Raw genomic sequence first — 22,295 nt, 5'->3', positions numbered from 1 at the left:
ATTGATTGATTATTATTGAATGTATCAAATGTGATGAATATTTAATGGATCACAATGGAAACAAGCCTTTTGGCTTTTTGTGCCATCCATTTGCCTTTTTAAAGCATTACATGGATTCAATTATTTAAGATGTCAATAAACTTCTCAATCTACCAATCAATCAATCAATCAATATTTAGATCAAACAACAACACACAATAAAAATATATAAACACAATATACTTTCCTTGGCAGAAGAAACAATAAGCCATTTTATTGTAATTGGAGCATTAAATTCTGATCATCATCTTCCGTTTTAATTTAAGGTTTTTTCTTAACGATGAAGGCAAAATGAGGTTGGCTTGTGATTAGTTGTGTTTTAATATCTTGATTTACTGTCTGAACAGTAATGTTAGTTTAACATCTACTGCATTTTTTTTTCTCATGACCACATTTTGAAAAGTTATTGAAGATATTTTAAAATTTTATGATCACATTGTTGCCCTTGTGAATGACTGTGTTGTTGATGTATAGTGTTTTTGTGTATGGTGTTTTGTATTGCTTTGTCATTTAAAAAAAAAAGATTAATTAAAAACAATCTTCATATTTACAGCCTGTAGATTAAATGTGCACAATTAAAAAGCTTAGTTTCTCAGACAGTAATGGTTTGATGAAAGTTTAGATGAGGTTATGACATCTGTCATGGGGAAAGACGTTAATACAGGGGTGTCCAAACTTTTTCCATTGAGGGCCGCACACGGAAAAATTAAACATGCGGGGGCATTTTGATATTTTTCATTTTCAAACCTTAACAAAATATATGGATTTTTTTTTTTAACCTTTAGGGCTCCCGGGGACCATAAAGGGTCTCAGTCATTAAACTGTTAAAAATAAGTCAAATTATTATTATTATTTTTTATTTAACGCTTACAGTAAATCTCTATATCAACTTGTGGTTGATATAAAGTAAAAAAAAAAAAGAAGATTTTATGCCTTTTCTGTCAAAGACATTATTTATAGTAAAACTGAAATATGCAGTATTTAGTAATTAGAGCCCTAAAAGATCAATAATGCAGGACACCATTGATTTTAATTCGTTAATATTTTTGAGTAATCACAGTGAAAAGTCAAACGAAATCCTACTAAATATATTTGGGATCCAAAAGGTCCCCCACTCATAAAGTGATACATTTTTATTAGTTTTTTTTTACTTTTAACACTTAAATTACGAGATCAACTTCAGATATATCTGTCGATTTTACTTTTGAACTATTATTTTGTTTGTATTATGCTCTTTTGTCAAATAAAACTTTGATGTTTTTTTTATGGCAACCACACAATATATGCAATATTTTTTCCACATAAAACATTTTAAAGTGATATTTTTTAAGTAATAATTAATTATAACATATATTTTTAGTCTTTTTTTTTTAGCAATGGCAAAAAAAAGACAAATAAACAAAGATAAAAGAAAAAAAACAGCCTGCATGGCAGCTTTGTGTCAACATTGCAACTTTTTTTTGTCAGATTTCACCTCATTCCACTTTTTTTAAATGTTTTTTTTTTTAATTTTTGCAATATTATCAATTTTGCAATTTTTGCAGAATGTGTGGCGGGCCGGTAAACAATTAACTGCTGGCCACAAATGGCCCCCGGGCCGCACTTTGGACACCCCTGCGTTAATATGTCTTGCAGTCAGGTTAGCATTTACAGTAAACTGGCGAGAAATTACTGCCCTATTTGAGCGTTAGCAAAAATCGGCTTTACCTGCCAACTAGTGAGTAACAGTCCCAGCGTTAACTGATAGCTAGCGATTAGCGGCACCAGCTGCTAGCTACTGTAGTTATTAGCTGTGCCAGCAGCTAGCTACCGATTAGTGGCGCCAACTGCTAGCTTGCGATTTGCAGTGCCATTTGCTAGCTAGCGATTAGCGGTGCCAGCAGCTAGCTAGCGGTCACAAACGTTCTTCTTCAGGAAATTAGCAGTATCACTAGTCCATGAGTTCATGGTATTGTGGTTATCAATCAATCAATCAATTCTATCCTAATTTCAATTTCAAAAGATAATGCTACCATCCGCTGTATTACTGCATTTTATCCACCCATCCATCCATTTTCTACTGCTTGTCCCTCTTAGTGTTGCAGAGGGTGGTTGGAGCCTATCCCAGCTGCATTCGGGCGGAAGGCGGGGTACACCCCGGACAAATCGCCACCTCATATCATTCATTGTTAATGATTTAATAATGAAATAATAGGTTGTTTCACCCCTGATTGAAAGTCAGCAATAGTTGGAGAAAATGTGAAAACATATACATCATAAATTAAGCAACACTTGGTCATCTTTTTTAAAACTTCAATAATGATTTGGTGTGCATGAGAAAGTGAATAGGAAACTGTAGCTCGTTTAGACCACATGGTCCCAGCAGCAAAGAGAACTTGCTGAGAACTTGATAGTGTATCCAGAAAGTATTTATAGCACTTCACTTTTGTCACCTTGTGTTGTGTTACAGCCGAAACGGAATAACTTCAATGTTGTCCTCAAAATGATACACACAATTCCCAGTAATGACAATGTGCAAAAGTATTTTTTTTAGAAATGTTCGCATTTAAAAAAAACCTAAGAAATCACATGTACATAAGTATTCACAGCCTTTGCTGAATACGTTGTTGATGGACCTTTGGCAGCAATTACAGCCTCAAGTCTTTTTGAATACGATGCTAGAAGCTTGGCACACCTATCATTCGTCTTTGCAGCCCCTCTCAAGTGCCATCAGATTGAATGGGAAGCGTCTGTGCGGAGCCATTTTTAGATCTCTCCAGAGATGTTCAATCAGATTCAAGTCTGGGCTCTAGGTTGGCCCCTCAAGGACGTTTACAAAGTGTCCTGAAACCATTCCTTTGATATCTCGGCTGCGTGCTTAGGGTCGTTGAAAGATGAGTCGTCGCCCCAGTCTGAGTTCAAAAGCGCTCTGGAACAGGTTATAATCCAGGATGTATCTGTACATTGCTGCATTCATCTTTCCCTCTATCCTCACTAGTCTACCAGTTCCTACCGCTGAAAAACATCCCCACAGCATGATGCTGCCACCACCATGCTTCACTGTAGTGAGGGTATAGGCGATGCCTTGTTTCCACCAAACATGCCGAGTTCAATCTTTGTCTCATCACACATAAATGTTTTTTTCTCATGGTCTGGGAGTCTTTTAGATATATTTTGGCAAACATTTACTAAGAAATGGCTTCCGTCTGACCAATTTACCATAACGGCCTTATGGTGGATTGCTGCAGAGATTATGTTCTTCTCTCCCCAGAGAGGAATGCTGTAGCACGGACAAAGTTACCATCAGGTTCTTGGTCACCTCCCTGACTAGGGCCCTTGTCCCCCCCATGTGGAGAAAAATCTTCTCCCAAGTGGGCCGGACTGGTAAAATCACGACACGATAACTTCAAAATAAAGACAACTTCAGATTGTTTTCTTTGTTTAAAAATAGAACAAGCACATTCTGAAAATGTTACGAATCATAACATTGCTGGGGTTTTGTTTTTTTTACACTTACATGTTGTGGTTAATAGTATTTTATCTTTATTTGTCGTTATTTATATTTTCTGTATATATTATGTGATAATGTTCATCAGTCAACTCTGGTGTTAATTTTCAATCTATCAAGATAAAAAAAGTATATCAAAATCAAATTACAGGATGTTATTTATGTAATTTGTTCCTTTTCCTCGACTTGTGCACTAACATCATGTGGTTTATTTTTTTGTACATATGGAGCATCATCTGCAAAGATACAAAGAATTGCTATTGCGACATCCAGTGGACATATTTAGAACAGCTGTTTATTTCATTAAAAAAATTCAGGTACATTTTTATACTTAGCAAACTAACCGGTTCGCGGGCCTGATCCGGCCCTTGGGCTGTACGTTTGACACCCCTGGTTTAAACCTCTGTACATGTGATTTTTCAGTTTTTTATTTTTATTAAATTTGAAAAAAACAATAAAAATCATGTTGTCATTATGGGATATTGTGTGTAGAATATTAAGGACAAAAATGTGTTTCTTCCATTTTGGCATAAAGCTGTAACAAAATAAAAATGTGGAAAAAGTGAAGTGCTAGCCTGTGAGTACTTTCCGGATTAACTGTTTCAGCGGAAATGAGCATACTGCTGGTTATGCTTAATAATGAATACTACTGGGTTCATTGGAAACAACACAAGAGGAGCACATAACATTTTAAAGCGCATGAAAAAAATACATGAAGGTGATGGATGTTGACCACTCACACTCACTTACTTTTACTGTAAAACATAAGTATCTACACCAGGAGTTTGCTGACAACCACTTCTGTTAATGATGACGCGTATGTTATGTGTTGAGGCTATAAAGTGTGTTTCATTCGATTACTCGATTAATCAAACAAACTAATCGATAGATTACTCAATTACTAAAACAATCGATAGCTGCGGCCTGAAACGAGACAGAGATGATGGATGGACGTGAAGCCAGAGAAGGTATCCCTGCCAAAAAACACTGTCGCAGAAAAATAGTACGTCGTTGTAACATGCGCTTTACCCATCTATAAATCAACACTCTGGTCCAGCCTACACACACACTCTTAGCCGGAAAGTCCTGAAGAATGGCCAGGGTGCATCTCTCCTCATGCCCGTGCGGAACAGTATTTTTAAGGGGAGCTCCAAAAAATCAATTCACATCCGTTTTGCGATTCTTATTATTATTCTTATTGATTGATAATAATAATAACAATTGTATTCATTCATTTGTTAAGAATACATTTTTAAAAACCAACATTTTTAAATGTCGATTTTCAGCTCATTCGATGCACGTATTGTCCATATGTCAGCAGCCAACAGGAGCTTTTGAAACCTGTTAACTGTTTTGCAAAGGTTTCATTCTCATTTGTATACCAAATAATATATTGCGAGAATCGGTTTAAATGAAGAATAATGTCGAATTGTGAATACATTTTGACTTGACTCGTCATCTTAAGTATCGGAATTGAATTGTGAGTTTTTATTTTCAACGCATTTACAATGCGAAGTTTGCTTGTACAATCAATTTCAACATGACAATATGGACTTTTTGGTTGGTTTAATTCTGTTTCTGCCATTATTTCCTGTTTTATGCTTTTATTTTGTTACGTCACATTACTGTTTCCTGTTTTGGTTGTTCACTGCATACTACTTGATGCAACTGAACACCGGATTGTTTATTTCTATTGTGTTACAAACATTATGTTTGCTACTCTGTGCAGTTTGCACTTCATTTAGCGCTATTTGGTGTCGCTCCCTAGACACAAGTTCTTCCGTTTTGTCTGCTTCCTGCTATTTTTATATTCCGTGTCTTATTTAGTTAACACTTTGCACTGCTTCATTTGTTACTTTTTTTGTACCTCACTGCTTTGTGTGAACTAATGATTTATTATTGAATATTTCATGAATCCTACAAACAGCCATGTCCTTGCACCCTGGGGTCACTCCAAACAGTTTATATGGACAGTATATGTGAATGGACAGCAAGTTGTGCAATATGACGGTGGTCCACAGAATATAACATACAGTATCTATAGTAGGAAGGCGATTCATATGGTCCCATTTGTCACGGTTTACCTGACACATGAAACGTGACGAATTGTAAGGTTGCACTATCCACTTTAGCCACCAGATGGCAGTAGATTGTTTAATATTCTAAAATGTGTTTTGTCGCAATTCCATCTTTGACCACAGCGTCATTTGATATGTATAGTGCTGATGTTCATCATTTTCAGAAGACTGCATTGTAAAATGAGTAACCCCCGCCCTTCCTCTCGCACGAGATCCACCCAAGAATCCCTTCCCTACTGTGTGCATGAGCATTTAAGGTTTTGAAACAGATGTAAAGATTTTCCTTTGTGCTGACTGCACGTGCAAATAAAAGAAATAACTCACCCAGCCCAGTGAGGAGATGATACCTGGCCTTCTTCCGAAGCCTAACAATGTGAGTCTGTGTTGCCTTCCTTGCGTTGGCTGACGGCTCAGCATCCACCTCTCGGCAGGACAGCTTGTAGCCAGAGACGGCCGTGTGATTTGGCGAGGGATGCCATGTGACATTAAGCGTGTTCACTCTGGCTCTGACCTTCAGCTCAGTGGGCGCAAAGATCACTGAGGGGGGAACATTTTTTATGATTAGGGCTGGGCGATATGGCTGAAATTGTATCAAGATATACATTTTTTATATTGGTCGATACAGATAATTATTGATATTTTTTATGACCTATGGAAAATATGGACAAGGAGAGAATTATATTAAATGTTTTCTTTTTTTTTTTTTGTATGTAACATTCCTATAATTATAATCCCCTCACCTATCAAGGCAGTAAGGAACATTATTACAATAATAATTGTAATAATGTAATAAGTGTAATAATGCTCATTGTCATTTCTGTATTATTTTTTATTTTCGCTAACTGCTTATTTGCTATTACTTTTACCATCATATTTGTACATGTCGCATTTGCTGATGTTGCTCTGTTGTTGTTGTTGTTGCTGTTGTTGTTTTTGTCTCTCTGTCTAATCCCCCTCTTGTCCCCACAATTCCCCCCTCTGTCTTCCTTTGTTTCTCTTTCTATCCCCTCCTGCTCCGGCCCGGCTGCACCAAATGATAATATAAACACATTTAATAAAGTCAAATACAAATAAGGCAACAAGAGAAGTATCCTACACTTCTCTTTTGTAAAGTAAATCTGAACAGTCGATATGGGCATCTACATCAACTTTATGATTTGCCTGAGAAGCTGGACACGACAAAAAAAAAAAAAAAAAAAAGACAGTAAGGAAGGAAATGTGAACACAACCATTGAAAACACTCAAACAATGTATACACAATTCTAAAAAGGCTTTTGAAAACTCAAAACTAACCTCATAAAATGAAGAGGCAATAACAAATGCTTAATAAAGTGTTACAAAATAGCGCAAAGTGTAACAATGTAAACATAGAGCAGGGGTCGGCAACCCGCGGCTCCGGAGCCGCATGCGGCTCCTTGACCACTCTGATGCGGCTCAGCTACATACATGCCGACCCCCCCGATTTTTCCAGGAGATTTATGGATGTCAGTGTCTCTCATAAATTACTCCCAGGGAAAAAATAATCCTATTTACACTCGAATTACTAAATAAAGGGCGTGCCCTAATTGCACTGCAGTAATTGTCCTCTATAGCATTTACATACAGTGTGCCAGTCCAGCCACATGTTGCATGTTGTTACTACTTGCACACACAGGAGACAGCAAAGCATACTTACTCATCAGCCACACAGCTTACACTGACGGTAGCCGTATCAAACAACTTTAACATTGTTACGTTACAAATATGCGCCACACTGTGAACCCACACCAAAATAGAATGAAAAACACATTTCTGGAGAACATCCCACCGTAACACAACATAAACACAATGTTAGGGCTGCATGGGATTCTGGGTATTGGTACCGTCAGTGTAAGATGTGTGGCTGCTGAGTTAGTACGCCTTGCTGTCACTTACGTGAGCAAGCTGAAATTGCATTCTACGTGTGGTCGAGCAGGTACACTGTTAGGGCAGACTGTAGAGGGCGCCAAATGCAGTGTCATCACGCTCTGATATCCGGGAGTCTCCCGGGAAAAGTGATTGGGTTGGCAAGTATGACGCTATCAAGCGTCATTAGTTCAAAACTCGCGGGCTGCACTAACATCAAATTTCCACATTAAAGTGCGTGCCGGTGCGTGTGTCGGAGACCCCTGGTTAACATAGCACAAAGCATTTAAGCTTTGTATGCAGTGTTTTTCATTTTAACATTTTTTTTGTGGCTCCCATTACTTTCTTTAATTTGTGAAACTTGCCAAAATGGCTCTTTGAGTGGTAAAGGTTGCCGACCCCTGACATAGAGGAACCAGAGAATATATATCTATTTTTTTTTTTGCCAGAAAGTTACAGGGAAAGTTACATGGTCTTCCAACATAGACCCAATAATAAAACTTCTAAAAAGGGTACCGTATTTTTCGGACTGTAAGTCGCAGTTTTTTTCATAGTTATACTCAGGAGCGACTTATGTGTGGAATTATTAACACATTACCGTAAAATATCAAATAATATTATTTAGCTCATTCACGTAAGAGACTAGACGTATAAGATTTCATGGGATTTAGCGATTAGGAGTGACATATTGTTTGGTAAACGTATAGCATGTTCTATATGTTATAGTTATTTGAATGACTCTTACCATAATATGTTACGTTAACATACCAGGCACGTTCTCAGTTGGTTATTTATGCGTCATATAACATACACTTATTCAGCCTGTTGTTCACTATTCTTTCTTGATTTTAAATTGCCTTTCAAATGTCTATTCTTGGTGTTGGGTTTTATCAAATACATTTCCCCAAAAAATGTGACTTATACTCCATTGCAGGGGTCACCAACCTTTTTGAAACCAAGAGCTACTTCTTGGCTACTGATTAATGCGAAGGGCTACCAGTTTGATACACACTTAAATAAATTGCCAGAAATAGCCAATTTGCTCAATTTACCTTTAACTCTATGTTATTATTAATAATTAATTATATTTATCTTTGTGGAAACACTGATCATCTTAATGATTTCTCACAATAAATATATATAGAAACAGATAAATATCTTTATTTTTATATTTTCTCTAAGTGTACATTTTTCAAAATGAACATTTTCAAATGATCACTTCTAAGACAGTCTTGTGAAATCACAATATCCCATTTTAACTAGCTAGCCACTAACATTTTTTAACAAATCATGAATTATTTTGCACCATGTTTGTACAAATAATAACTCATGTAAAATACAAAAGTCAACTCTCAAATTTTTAAATAAATCATGTCACACTTTGAACTGGACACCAAATCTGTTATCTGTTTCTTTGTCAGTTAGTGAAGACCAAGTCTTTAAAATATTTTCTTGGATTTTCAAATTCTATTTGAGTTTTGTCTCTCTTAGAATTAAAAATGTCGAGCAAAGCGAGACCAGCTTGCTAGTAAATAAATAACATTTAAAAAATAGAGACAGCTTACTGGTAAGTGCTGCTATTTGAGCTATTTTTAGAACAGGCCAGCGGGCTACTCATCTGGTCCTTACGGGCTACCTGGTGCCCGCGGGCACCGCGTTGGTGACCCCTGCTCCAGTGCGACTTATATATGTTTTTTTCCTTCTTTATTATGCATTTTCGGCCGGTGCGATTTATACTCCGGAGGGAATTATACTCAGAAAAATACGCTAATTAGAATACTACAATGAACCTACCAATCCATTATTCATAAGTTCTAATGTGTTAAAATGTTCAGATATTGTGTTTTTTTAAACAATGGAAATTGTGTTTCGAGTAAAGAACAACAGCTTGTATTCTTAGGTTATTTAAATTAAAAAAGAGAAAACTATAATTTACGGGGGATATTGATTTTTGAAATATGTAAAGTAAGAACGAATATAAAATACAAATGTATTTCAATTTTAGGAGTTAAATGGTGGAACAAGTTCAGTGATGAGTTGAAGACATGTAGTTCTTTGTTAAGGTTTAAGAAAGCCTTGAAAGGTGAAATAATGGCAAATTATAAAATATAGCAACAATTACTTTCATCCCATTGATTTTTTTGAACGTTGATGTTCCAGGCAATCTAATTTTCAGTATGTATAGGATAGGCAAATATAAGCCTTGGCTTCAGCCTATTCCTTTTTCGGTCATTCTTTTTCTTTTTGTGTGTGTAAGTGTATGATTGTTAATATGTATAATCTGTGCTGTTAAATTGATCACACAAAATGGTTGATTACATGACCGAAATAAACTCATTTCATTTCAACATTTAATTTGGTCTGTTATTCTTATGTTATGCAGTCATTATTTAAATATCATAGGACCAAATTATTTTTTAAAGTAGCACATTTGTTATATTGTATTTAGTTTATTTGTACAGTTCTGCACTTATGTTCCTACCTGTTGTTTCCGTACATCCAAATAGGGACAGAAGAGGATTTAAAAGAAAAGAGGAGCACGGCGAAGGGCTACGGTCTGTTTGATTTTTTTTTTTTAATTGCCAGACTGTCAAGGTGACTTTTCCTGTTTTATCGACAATTTATTCGCTCTCTGCAGCACTCATTTGTACTTTCTCTTCTCACTCCATGCAGAGAATCAACAGCGAGACAGCAAGTTGGTGCAACCACACTTGATACTGTTATGTGATTGGCTCTTTAGCATGTACCTCCTATTGCTTCCTGCTTTGCTAAGACCGCAAGTGCCTTTATTCATTCAACCGACCATGATATATAATATCTTGAACGTTTTATTGAACACATTTTTTATTGATATCGATTACATGTCTATCACGATATACAGTCGTGGTCAAAAGTTTACATACACTTGTGATGGACATAATGTCATGGCTGCCTTGAGTTTCCAATAATGTCTACAACTCTTATTTTTTTGTGATAGAGTGATGGGAGCACATACTTGTTGGTCACAAAAAACATTCATGATGTTTGGTACTTTTATGAATTTATTATGGGTTTGCCATCAAATGGACAAAGATAAGACCTTCTGGAGGAAAATGATGTGGTCAGAGGAAACAAAAATTGAGCTGTTTGGCCACAATACCCAGCAATATGATTGGAGGAGAAAAGGTGAGGCCTCTATTCCCAGGAACACCATTCCTACCATCAAGCATGGTGGTGGTAGTATTATGCTCTGGGACCTGTTTTGCTGCCAATGGAACTGGTGCTTTAAATGGGAGAATGAAAAAGGAGGAATCCCTCCAAATTCTTCAGGACAACCTAAAATCATCACCCCGGAGGTTGGGTCTTGGGCGCAGTTGGGTGTTCCAATAGGACAATGACATCAAACACACGTCAAAAGTGGTCAAGGAATGGCTAAATCAGGCTAGAATTAAGGTTTTAGAATGGCCTTCCCAAAGTCCTGACTTAAACGTGTGGACAATGCTGAAGACACAAGTCCATGTCAGAAAACCAACAAATTTAGCTGAACTGCACCCATTTTGTCAAGAGGAGTGGTCAAAAATTCAACCAGAAGCTTGTGGATGGCTACCAAAAGCGCCTTATTGCAGTGAAACTTGCCAAGGGACATGTAACCAAATATTAACATTGCAGTATGTATACTTTTGACCCAGCAGACTTGGTCACATTTTCAGTAGACCCATAATAAATTCATAAAAGAACCAAACTTCATGAATGTTTTTTGTGACCAACAAGTATTTGCTCCAATCACTTTATCACAAAAAAATAAGAGTTGTAGAAATTATTGGAAACTCAAGACAGCCATGACATGATGTTCTTTACAAGTGTATGTAAACGTTTGACCACGACTGTATATGGATATCCTTTTATCGGCCCAACCCCAGTTATGATCATGATCAAGTGCAATATATATCGGCACAATATAGGGCAGTGGTCCCCAACCTTTTTGTAACTGCGGACCGGTCAACGCTTGAAAATTGGTCCCACGGACCTGGGGATGAGTTTTTTTTTTGTTTGTTTTTTTTATAAAAAATTCCAATCATGTGTGCTTACGGACTGTATCCCTGCAGACTGTATTGATCTATATTGATATATAATGTAGGAACCAGAAATATTATTAACAGAAAGAAACAACCCTTTTGTGCGAATGAGTGTGAATGAGTGTAAATGGGGGAGAGAGGTTTTTTTGGGTTGGTGCACTAATTGTAAGTGTATCTTGTGTTTTTAATGTTGATTTAATAAATTAAAAAAAAAAAAAAAAAGTTTTTTTATTTTATTTTTTTATTTATTTATTTCTTGTGCGGCCCGGTACCAATCGGCATTTCAATGTTATACCCTACATTATAGGGTATAACATTGAAATGCTGTTAATTGCATTGAAGCGCCCAAGCAGTCAACATAATATGATATAATAGGGCGGCCAGCCATATTTTTTGACTGACACCTCTTAATGCCTGTTATTAAACCGCCACATTCATTATGCCCACCCGCTAGGAAATTAATACATTTTTGCCCATATTAAAATGTGTCACATACATTTTATCTTGTTTGAGTGGCTGCCAAACAGCCAGGCTGGCTCCTTGCATGGCTCCTTGCATGTTGAATACTTGCAATCTACATTCTGCGGCCTGACGGAGACATTGTTCAGCATTCATTGTTCCCAGCGCAGCACTTTACCAGCTAATGCGTATACGTGCTTGGATGGAGTCTTCTCAGTGAATTGGTTGCATTTCAAAAGTCCTCTAACCTGTGCATGTGCGTAGGAAGACACCATCGGGGTCTATTCTGGAACACGTCTTACTTATATAAAAGACACATAAATCCTCTTCAGGCAGTCTGGAAGTGTGGGAATACGTACCCATGCGGTGGTTGGTGTGGTTGTAGTGGGCCAGTGTTTGGTGCTGAGCCCACTCGGATGGGACGCCAAAGCCGACACCTGTTCCAGCTGCTATCCTCAATCTGTACGCCTGGTTGGGCTGCAACTCTCTGAGTGTGAACTGGGTCTCGTTACCAGGCACCTCCACTGAAAAGACAGTGTCCGCTGTGGGGGAATAAAATGGACAAACTCGCTGTAACTGGTTTAGCTATGAATAAATTGACCTGAGAACTATCTAAATCTAAATCCACTTAAATTAAAAAGCACTATAGTATTAAACTGTTTCCAGTAATTATATTAAAAGCATTAAAAAAAACCAATAGATACAATAATAGGAACCAATAGCATACTTACAAGATGGCGCCAAGTATCAAAATCCATGATTTGTTGGTTTATATCAGACCTGGGCAAATAAAGGCCCAGGGGCCTCATGCGGCCCGCTGAGCTTTTCAATCTGGCCCCCCGGACATTCCCAAATATTTTTTTTAGATCTTTAAAGGCCTACTGAAATTAAAATGTCTTATTTAAACGGGAATAGCAGATCCATTCTATGTGTCATACTTGATCATTTTGCGATATTGCCATATTTTTGCTGAAAGGATTTAGTAGAGAACATCGACGATAAAGTTTGCAACTTTTGGTCGCTGATAAAAAAAGCCTTGCCTGTACCGGAAGTAGCGTGACGTCACAGGTTGAAAGGCTCCTCACATTTCCCCATTGTTTACACCAGCAGCGAGAGCGATTGGGACCGAGAAAGTGACGATTACCCCATTAATTTGAGCGAGGATGAAAGATTTGTGGATGAGGAACGTGAGAGTGAAGGATTAGAGTGCAGTGCAGGACGTATCTTTTTTCGCTCTGACCGTAACTTAGGTACAAGGGCTCATTGGATTCCACACTCTCTCCTTTTTCTATTGTGGATCACGGATTTGTATTTTAAACCACCTCGGATACTATATCCTCTTGAAAATGAGAGTCGAGAACGCGAAATGGACATTCACAGTGACTTTTATCTCCACGACAATACATCGGCGAAGCACTTAAGCTACGGAGCTAACGTGATAGGATCGTGCTTAAATGCAGATAGAAACAAAATAAATAAGCCCCTGACTGGAAGGATAGGCAGAAGATCAACAATACTACCAAACTCTGGACCTGTAACCACACGGTTAATGCTGTACCGACTGGTGAAGCCTAGCAATGCTGTTGCTAACGACGCCATTGAAGCTAACTTAGCTGCGGGACCTCGACAGAGCTATGCTAAAAACATTAGCTCTCCACCTACGCCAGCCCTCATCTGCTCATCAACACCCGTGCTCACCTGCGTTCCAGCGATTGACGGCGCGACGAAGGACTTCACCCGATCATCGATGCGGTCGGCGGCGAGCGTCGGATAGCGCATCTGCTATCCGACTCAAAGTCCTTCTGGTTGTGTTGCTGCAGCCGGCCGCTAATACACCGATCCCACCTATAGCTTTCTTCTTTGCAGTTTCCATTGTTAAATGAACAAATTGCAAAAGATTCACCAACACAGATGTCCAGAATACTGTGGAATTTTGCGATGAAAACAGAGCTGTTTGTATTGGATACTATGTGTCCCAATATTTCCGCTTCAACCATTGACGTCACGCGCAAACGTCATCATACCTAGACGTTTTCAACCGGAAGTTTCCCGGGAAATTTAAAATTGCACTTTATAAGTTAACCCGGCCGTATTGGCATGTGTTGCAATGTTAAGATTTCATCATTGATATATAAACTATCAGACTGCGTGGTCGGTAGTAGTGGGTTTCAGTAGGCTTTTAAGATGGAAACTGTAGCTGCCATTATGATGTGCAGTGATGTTTTCTAATGACCGTAAGTCTTCAACCATACAAAGTATTTCAATGGTTGGAATCTGCGCTTATGGATGATATACCAGTTACTATGGTCATCTAATTAGTTACTATGGTCATCTAATTAGTTACTATGGTCATCTACGTCACAGTAGCTCAGACGAGGCACCAAGCAGTGTGGGCGGGAAGCATTTCCACAGACGCGGAAGGAGATTTTCACAACAAAGTTCTAAAGCTTAGTGATATATAGAATAGAATAGAATAGAAAGTACTTTATTTATCCCTGGGGGAAATTCAGCAAATATCAGATGTATCAGATTGTAGGTGGGTTTATTTTGTACCCTTCGCATTCATATTTCAGTGTTTGTTGCATTTTTGTTGTGTTTCACTTGATTGTAAAATATGTCAATCAAAAGGGGGTGTGACATTCGTATTTTGTCAATATTCAGTGTTTTATCGTTCATAGAAAAATGTAAAATTCCATTACGTTTTTTAAGGCGGTCTGTCATAACGTTTTTAAGCATTCAATCAGACATTATTGTGAGGTTTTGTATTAGTGTTCCTAAAAATAGATATAGCGGCCCCCAGACACATTTTCTCTAAATGTGGCCCCCGAGTCAAAATAATTGCCCAGGCCTGGTTTATATGAAGGAAATTAGCAAAAATGCTAGCATTAAACAAACAAATGCAAAGAAGTTACCATACTTCTATGATGATGCAAATGATCAAAAACCATGATTTTTTTGGTTAAACAAACAAAATTAGCTAAAATGCTAGCATAGAGTATTAGCATGCTAACATAGGATGAGTCACATACTTCTAAGATGGTAACAGATATTAAAAATAATTAGCTAAAATGCAAGCATAAAAACATTAGCAAGCATACAAACGTGAGCATGGTTACATAGAAGTTAACATACTTCAAAGATGGTGCCAAGTATCAAAATCCATGACTTTTAGGTGTTAACATACACAATTTGCTAAACTGCTAGCATAAAAAGTTAAAGTTAAAGTTAAAGTACCAATGATTGTCATACACACACTAGGTGTGGTGAAATGTGTCCACTGCATTTGACCCATCCCCTGGGAGGTCAGGGGAGCAGTGGGCAGCAGCGGTGCCGCGCCCGGGAATCATTTCTGGTGATTTAACCCCCAATTCCAACCCTTGATGCTGAGTGCCAAGCAGGGAGGTAATGGGTCCCATTTTTATAGTCTTTGGTATGACTCGGCCGGGGTTTGAACTCACAACCTACCGATCTCAGGGCGGACATTCTAACCACTAGGCCACTGAGTAGGCATGCTAATGTTAGCATATGAACATTAGCATGCTTACGAAGGAGAAGTTAACCTACTTTAAAGATGGTGCCAAGTATCAAAATCCATGATTTATAGATTTAAACATAGAAAATTAGCTAAAATGCTACAATAAAATGTTAGCATGCTAATTTTAGCATATTAACATTAGCATGCTTAGAAAGGAGAAGTTAGCATACTCTAAAAATGGTGCCAATTATCAAAATCCATGATTTTTAGATTTAAACATACATAATTAGCTAAAATGCTAGCATAAAACGTTAGCATACATACAAATGTAAGCATGCTTACATAGAAGTTAACATACTTCAAAGATGGTGCCAAGTATCAACATCCATGATTTTTAGATTTAAACATACAAAAATAGCAAAAATGCTAGCATTAAACAATAGCATGTTAATGCAAAATAAGTTACCATACTTTTATGATGGCGCAAATTGTCAAAAAACATGATTTTTATGGTTAAATAAACAAAATTAGCTAAAATGCCGGCATAACGTGTTAGCATGCTAACGTTAACATGCTAACATAGGATGAGTCACATACTTCTAGGACGGTAACAAATATTAAAAAGCATGATTTTTGGGTTTAAACGAACAAAATTAGCTAAAATGCTAGCATAAAACGTTAGCAGGCTAATGTGTATCAAAATCCATGACATTTAGGTGTTAACATACAACAGTTGCTAAATTTCTAGCATAAAATGTTAGCATATGAACATTAGCATGCTTACAAAGGAGAAGTAACATACTTTAAAGATGGTGCCGAGTATCAAAATCCAAGACTTTTAGGTAATAACATAAAAAATGTGCTAAATTGCTTGTATAAAAAGTTAGCATGCTAATGTTAGCATATGAACATTAGCATGCTTACAAAGGAGAAGTAACATACTTTAAAGATGGTGTCAAGTATCAAAATCCATGACTTTTAGGTGTTAACATAAAAAATGTGCTAAATTGCTAGTATAAAAACTTAGCATGCTAATGTTAGCATATGAACATTAGTATGCTTACGAAGGAGAAGTTAACCTACTTTAAAGATGGTGCCAAGTATCAAAAGCCATGATTTTTAGATTTAAACATACAAAATTAGCAAAAATGCTAGCATTAAACGATAGCATGCTAATGCAAAAGAAGTTACCATACTTCTAAGATGGTAACAAATATTAAAAAGCATGATTTTTGGGTTTAAACGGACAAAATTAGCTAAAATGCTAGCATAAAATGTTAGCACGCTAATGTTAGCATACGGACGTAAGCATTCTTACATAGAAGTTAACATACTTCAAAGATGGTGCCAAGTATCAAAATCCATGATTTTTAGACTTAGACTTAGACTAAGACTTAGACAAACTTTATTGATCCACAAGGGAAATTGTTCCACACAGTAGCTCAGTTTGAAAGGATGGAAAGTGTAAGGATGGAAAGGACAATGCAGGTATAAAATAGACAAACAATGTACCGTAGTTGCAATATAAAATATAACATATATATGTATTATTTACATAATATATGTACAGTATATGATATATACTGATATATTATATCATATTATTTGTTTATATGCTATATACGCCCGAATGCAGCTGAGATAGACAAGAGGGACAAGCGGTAGAAAATGGATGGATGGATGATATATACAATATATAACAATTACTAGGGGTGTGGGAAAAAATTGATTCGAATTTGAATCGCGATTCTCACGTTGTGTGATTCAGAATCGATTCTCTTTTTTTTTTTAAATAAAAAATAATAATAATTAAATTATTATTAGAATTTTTTTATTTTATTTTTTTTAAATTAATCAATCCAACAAAACAATACACAGCAATACCATAACAATGCAATCCAATTCCAAAACCAAACCCGACCCAGCAACACTCAGAACTGCAATAAACAGAGCAATTGAGAGGAGACACAAACACGACACAGAACAAACCAAAAGTAGTGAAACAAAAATGATTATCAACAACAGTATCAATATTAGTTACAATTTCAACATAGCAGTGATTACAAATCCCTCATTGACATTATCATTAGACATTTATACAAATAAAAAATAAATGAACAATAGTGTCACAGTGGCTTACACTTGCATCACATCTCATAAGCTTGACAACACACTAAGTCCAATATTTTCACAAAGATAAAATAAGTTATATTTTTGGTTCATTTAATAGTTAGAACAAATGTACATTATTGCAATCAGTTGATAAAACATTGTCCTTTACAATTATAAAAGCTTTTTACAAAAATCTACTACTCTGCTTGCATGTCAGCAGACTGGGGTAGATCCTGCTGAAATCCTATGTATTGAATGAATAGAGAATCCTTTTGAATTGGGAAAAAAATCGTTTTTGAATCGAGAATCGTGTTGAATTGGAAAAAAATCGATTTTGAATCGAATCGTGACCCCAAAAATTGATATTGAATCGAATCGTGGGACACCCAAAGATTCACAGCCCTAACAATTACCATGTACAATATTACAGTATATGTAACAGCTGCAGCATAAAATAGAGAGTAGATCCAGCAGAAAATAGACATTATAAACAAAGAGAGGTAGCTAACATTTTAGATTTAAACATACACAATTAGCTAAAATGCTAGCATAAAACGTTAGCATGCTTACATAGAAGTTAACATACTTCAAAAAAAATCCATGATTTTTAGATTTAAACATACCAAAATAGCTAAAATGCTAGCATGATATGTTAGCATGCTAACGTTAGCATGCTGACATAGGACGAGTTCGCATACTTCTAAGATGCGGCAAAGTATCCGAAAACCATGCTTTCTAAATTTAAAGGAACAAAAATAGCTCAAATGAATTTAAAATCCAGAAAATAAAAGTGGGTTTTAATCCGAGTCTAAAAACATTCAACAGTGGGGGCCATTTTGACATGAGGGGCCAGAACATTAATATACTGCAGTGTTTTAGACAAAAACTATCATTATGACTTTGGTACGACAATCAAACTTTTACAACACATACCCAGTAATGAGGCAACAAAGGAATACGTAGCATTTTAATGAGTCAAATCTAATACAAGAGCAAATGATAAATGGGTTATACTTGTATAGCGCTTTTCTACCTTTAAGGTACTCAAAGCGCTTTGACACTATTTCCACATTCACCCATTCACACACACATTCACACACTGACGGCGGGAACTGCCATGCAAGGTGCTAACCACGACCCATCAGGAGCAAGGGTGAAGTGTCTTGCTCAAAGACACAACGGACGTGACTAGGATGGTAGAACCTGGGGATTGAACAAGGAACCCTTAGGTTGCTGGCACGACCACTCTCCCAACTGCGTCACACCGTAATATTGTTATAAAGTAATATTGTTATTGCTTTAGTACAGATTCATGACCCTGAGTTTGAAAAAGAAAGGAACGAATGGGATTGAAAAAAAGAAACCGATAAGAACATTTGTGTAGCTCTGATGTGAATTGGACTTCACATAATACAAATCAATAGTGTTCTTGCTGTGATTTACCACAATCTCTGAAGGTTTTTAACAGTAGTGATTTGTTAGTAGAAGAATGTGTCAATTGTAGAAGAGTGATTAAATAGACAATATTGTACCGGTTCTGACTTTTGATGTGAGATGGACTTTGCATAATTCAAAATAAATAACGCTCTTGCTCTGACAAACCTTGAAATTATTCAACGACAGTGAAGAATTGAAAGTCTGGTACCCACACAGAGACGACAGATATTATATATTATAGAAAATAATAGAACAGAATAGAAAGTACTTTATTGATCCCGGGGGGAAATTCAGCACCACAGTTCGCTCACAATAAATATGAATAATAATAAATAATATAATATACATAACATATTATATATATAATATATAAATAATATAAATATATTCTACATATATTCTACATTTAAGTGCAGTCAATTAACAGTTATATACTTATTATACAGTCGTACCTCAATTTACAAGCTTAACTGGTTCTGTGACGGAGCTCTTCACTCAAAACACTTGTATCTTAAATCAAAGTCTCCATTGAAATGAATGAAATGAGCGAAATGAATGATTTCACAGCAAAACAATACAATAGAATGTACTAAAAAGAACTATAGCAGTTTTCTTACATAATGTAATAATAATGTACAGTATTTACCCTGGAGAGTGGACTTCTAGGGAATCTGCTTCTATGTCAAAAACACCATCAGCAGCCTTTCATATTTTCATGGATAAATGTCACCTTTTTAGATTCAATTTTAAGCGTTAAAGTCATCCTGTTTCAGTATGGTTCAGACTAGCAGTGATATGCTTGAATTGCTTCGCCAAATATCTTTGATGATTACTTTCCTTTTTAGCACTGTCATTCCTACTCACTTTCTTCCTTTCCACAGTTGGAAAACAAAGTTATGTCGATCTCTAGCTCTAAGCAAATCCTAGCGAGTAAAACCCAAATGTTTTAATCGGATCTCACGGGGTTCACTGTGACATTTGCAACACCAACTAATGGCGGGGATGCTTGTAACTAAACTTTTTGCTTGCAACTTAAAGCATAACAATTAATTGAGAGACAGCGCTTATCTCAAAACACTCTTAAGTTGAGGTGCTATTGTACTAAAGAGCAAAGTGTTATTACTAAAAAGAGTGATAATCAAAAGCGTGAAGATTAAAAGTAAAAAGTGAAAAGACTTTTTATACTGATTCACCTTTGATTTGAATTTACATAACGTAATTTCCGGATTATAAGCCGCTACTTTTCCCCTACACTTTGAACCCCGCAGCTTATAAAACGGAGTGGCTAATTTATGGATTTTTCTTTGCTTGTGACTATAATACAAAAATATTATTTAATAAAAAAACAAACAAGCAAAAACACTGAGAGGGTGTTTTATTGTTTATGCAATGGCGCCATCTTTTGAACAAGTTTGCTTACTGCCGAAGTGTCGTTCAGTCTTCAAGCCGTCCATAACCATTTACAGTATAACTAAAACTATGTTTACTTACTAAGCAGTCCCATGTGTGATGTGTGTAGGAGTCTAAGTCTAAGACACAGACGCTGAAGAAGTGTGTTAATGTTTGTGCAATGGCGCGTTTATTGGACAACTTTGCTCACTGCAGGTGGTGCAGGTTTAAAATGTACTTCCTGTTTCATGCCTTGAACTGGAAGTTAAATCGTCCATAGCATTTCTGCTCGAAAGGACTCTTCATTCATCAATCCAAGCAACGTTTGTAAGTTTTACAATATAACTAAAACGATTCATACTTACTAAACCGTCCCATGTGTGATGTCTGTAGGAGTGTTTTCATTCATATTTGTTCGCGCTATTGTAATGTAATTATGCTAGCGTCGTTAGCATTAGGTAATATGTGAACACATTTACGAGTGTATTATTAACTTACAACCGCATTCTGTTTGTTCTGTTTCAGTTTCACAAATTGCTCAGTAAATTCACCAAAACGTCACCGTGGAGTTATTGAGTCTGTTCAGCTGATTGGAGAGCTAGCTTCTGCAGCTCGTGGGTCCATGACGATGACTTCTGTTTTGTTTGATCAGCTGTTTTACTGCCGTGTTACCAGCGCCATTTGGAAACATTTAAGGTATGTGAATAAACACTTTCAAAAGGTTACTGTGTAAATAACTAATTTTGCAATGTATACATCTGCAGCTTATAGTCTGGTGCGGATAATAAATGGGAAAAAAATGTTCTTCTAAAATTTAGTGGGTGCGTTTTATATCCTGGTGCGCTCTATAGTACGGAAGGATTCTGACGTAGTACAATTTCCAGAAAGTTATTGTGGAGGAAGGTGTGGCCAGCGCGCCTGCAGGAGCAAAGGTCACTGCCTCTGTCTATGGTGCTGAGGACGAGCACCATCGGATGGGGGCAGGGCATGTGCTGACGGCGAGACACAGCTGACAGGTGATTTCCCCGGCGGTGCGTGTTAATCTAATCATCTGTAGTCTTTAACAGTGAGCGGCCGGGAGCAGGGGGGGAGAGAGGATACGGACGTGACTGAAAAGTCACGTTCTGCGGGAGAAAGACTTTGATAAAATCTATGTGCATTAAAAACTTTGTTAAAAACTGCACGCTTGGCTTCTGTGCAGTATTTGCAGTGGAACTGCTAGGAGGCAACTTCCACAGTTATCAATAACCGTTAGGTATTGAAATGTATTTAACTAGTAGAGAATATTCTTCTTATATACGACCATTGCAAGTCTTCTTGAGTCACATATCATTTAATTTAATAGTGTTATTGCTTAGTGGACAGGCACATTTACAAACTTTATTTTGTGAATGCATGTTTTTTATTCTGAGTCAATGCTTGATTGGACTCACCTTTATCCAGAGAGCTGTACTCAACGCGATAGCGGGTAACAGCCCCCCGACTGTGCTGTGAGGACAGCGGATGCCACATCAGCCTGATGTCTGTCGGGGATGTGCTGGCTATTGACAGCTGAGGTGGCGCACTGGGTACTGAAGGACACATGAGGACACACAGGTACATAGTTAGTCAATTTAACCGAGTTAAATCAAAGGCTTGGAAATAAAGTACATTATAAACTACAATCCTATTATTGTATAGGTATCTACCTCTGCAGGCGTTTTAAAATGTTTTAAAATTGCCATATCGTATACAATGAATTATAGTATTTTTCGGAATATAAATTGCTACTTTTTTCCTCCGCTTTTAACTCAGCGGCTTACAAAACAGTGCGGCTAATTTATGGATTTTTTTTCCGCTAAATGCCATAATGTTTTGTATGCAACAAATAGCTTTCAACA

General features: G+C 36.8%; 1 protein-coding gene across 1 annotated transcript in view; it reads right to left on the bottom strand.

Annotated features, from left to right (window-relative positions):
• igdcc4 (immunoglobulin superfamily, DCC subclass, member 4) overlaps positions 1–22,295 on the bottom strand; it is a 255,257-nt gene that overhangs the window by 35,488 nt on the left and 197,474 nt on the right. Inside the window, exons 9-11 of the mRNA XM_062024310.1 lie at positions 21,849–21,986; positions 12,362–12,544; positions 5,929–6,141 (exon numbers count right to left, since the gene is read on the bottom strand). Coding sequence (XP_061880294.1) covers positions 5,929–6,141; positions 12,362–12,544; positions 21,849–21,986 — 534 coding nt within the window. The remainder of the gene's footprint in view (positions 1–5,928; positions 6,142–12,361; positions 12,545–21,848; positions 21,987–22,295) is intronic.

This window comes from Entelurus aequoreus, linkage group LG02 (assembly GCF_033978785.1).
Source record: "Entelurus aequoreus isolate RoL-2023_Sb linkage group LG02, RoL_Eaeq_v1.1, whole genome shotgun sequence".
In the NCBI taxonomy this organism is placed as follows: domain Eukaryota; kingdom Metazoa; phylum Chordata; class Actinopteri; order Syngnathiformes; family Syngnathidae; genus Entelurus; species Entelurus aequoreus.
The sequence above is the reverse complement of the archived record's forward strand: the minus strand, read 5'-3'. Positions and strand labels throughout refer to the sequence as shown.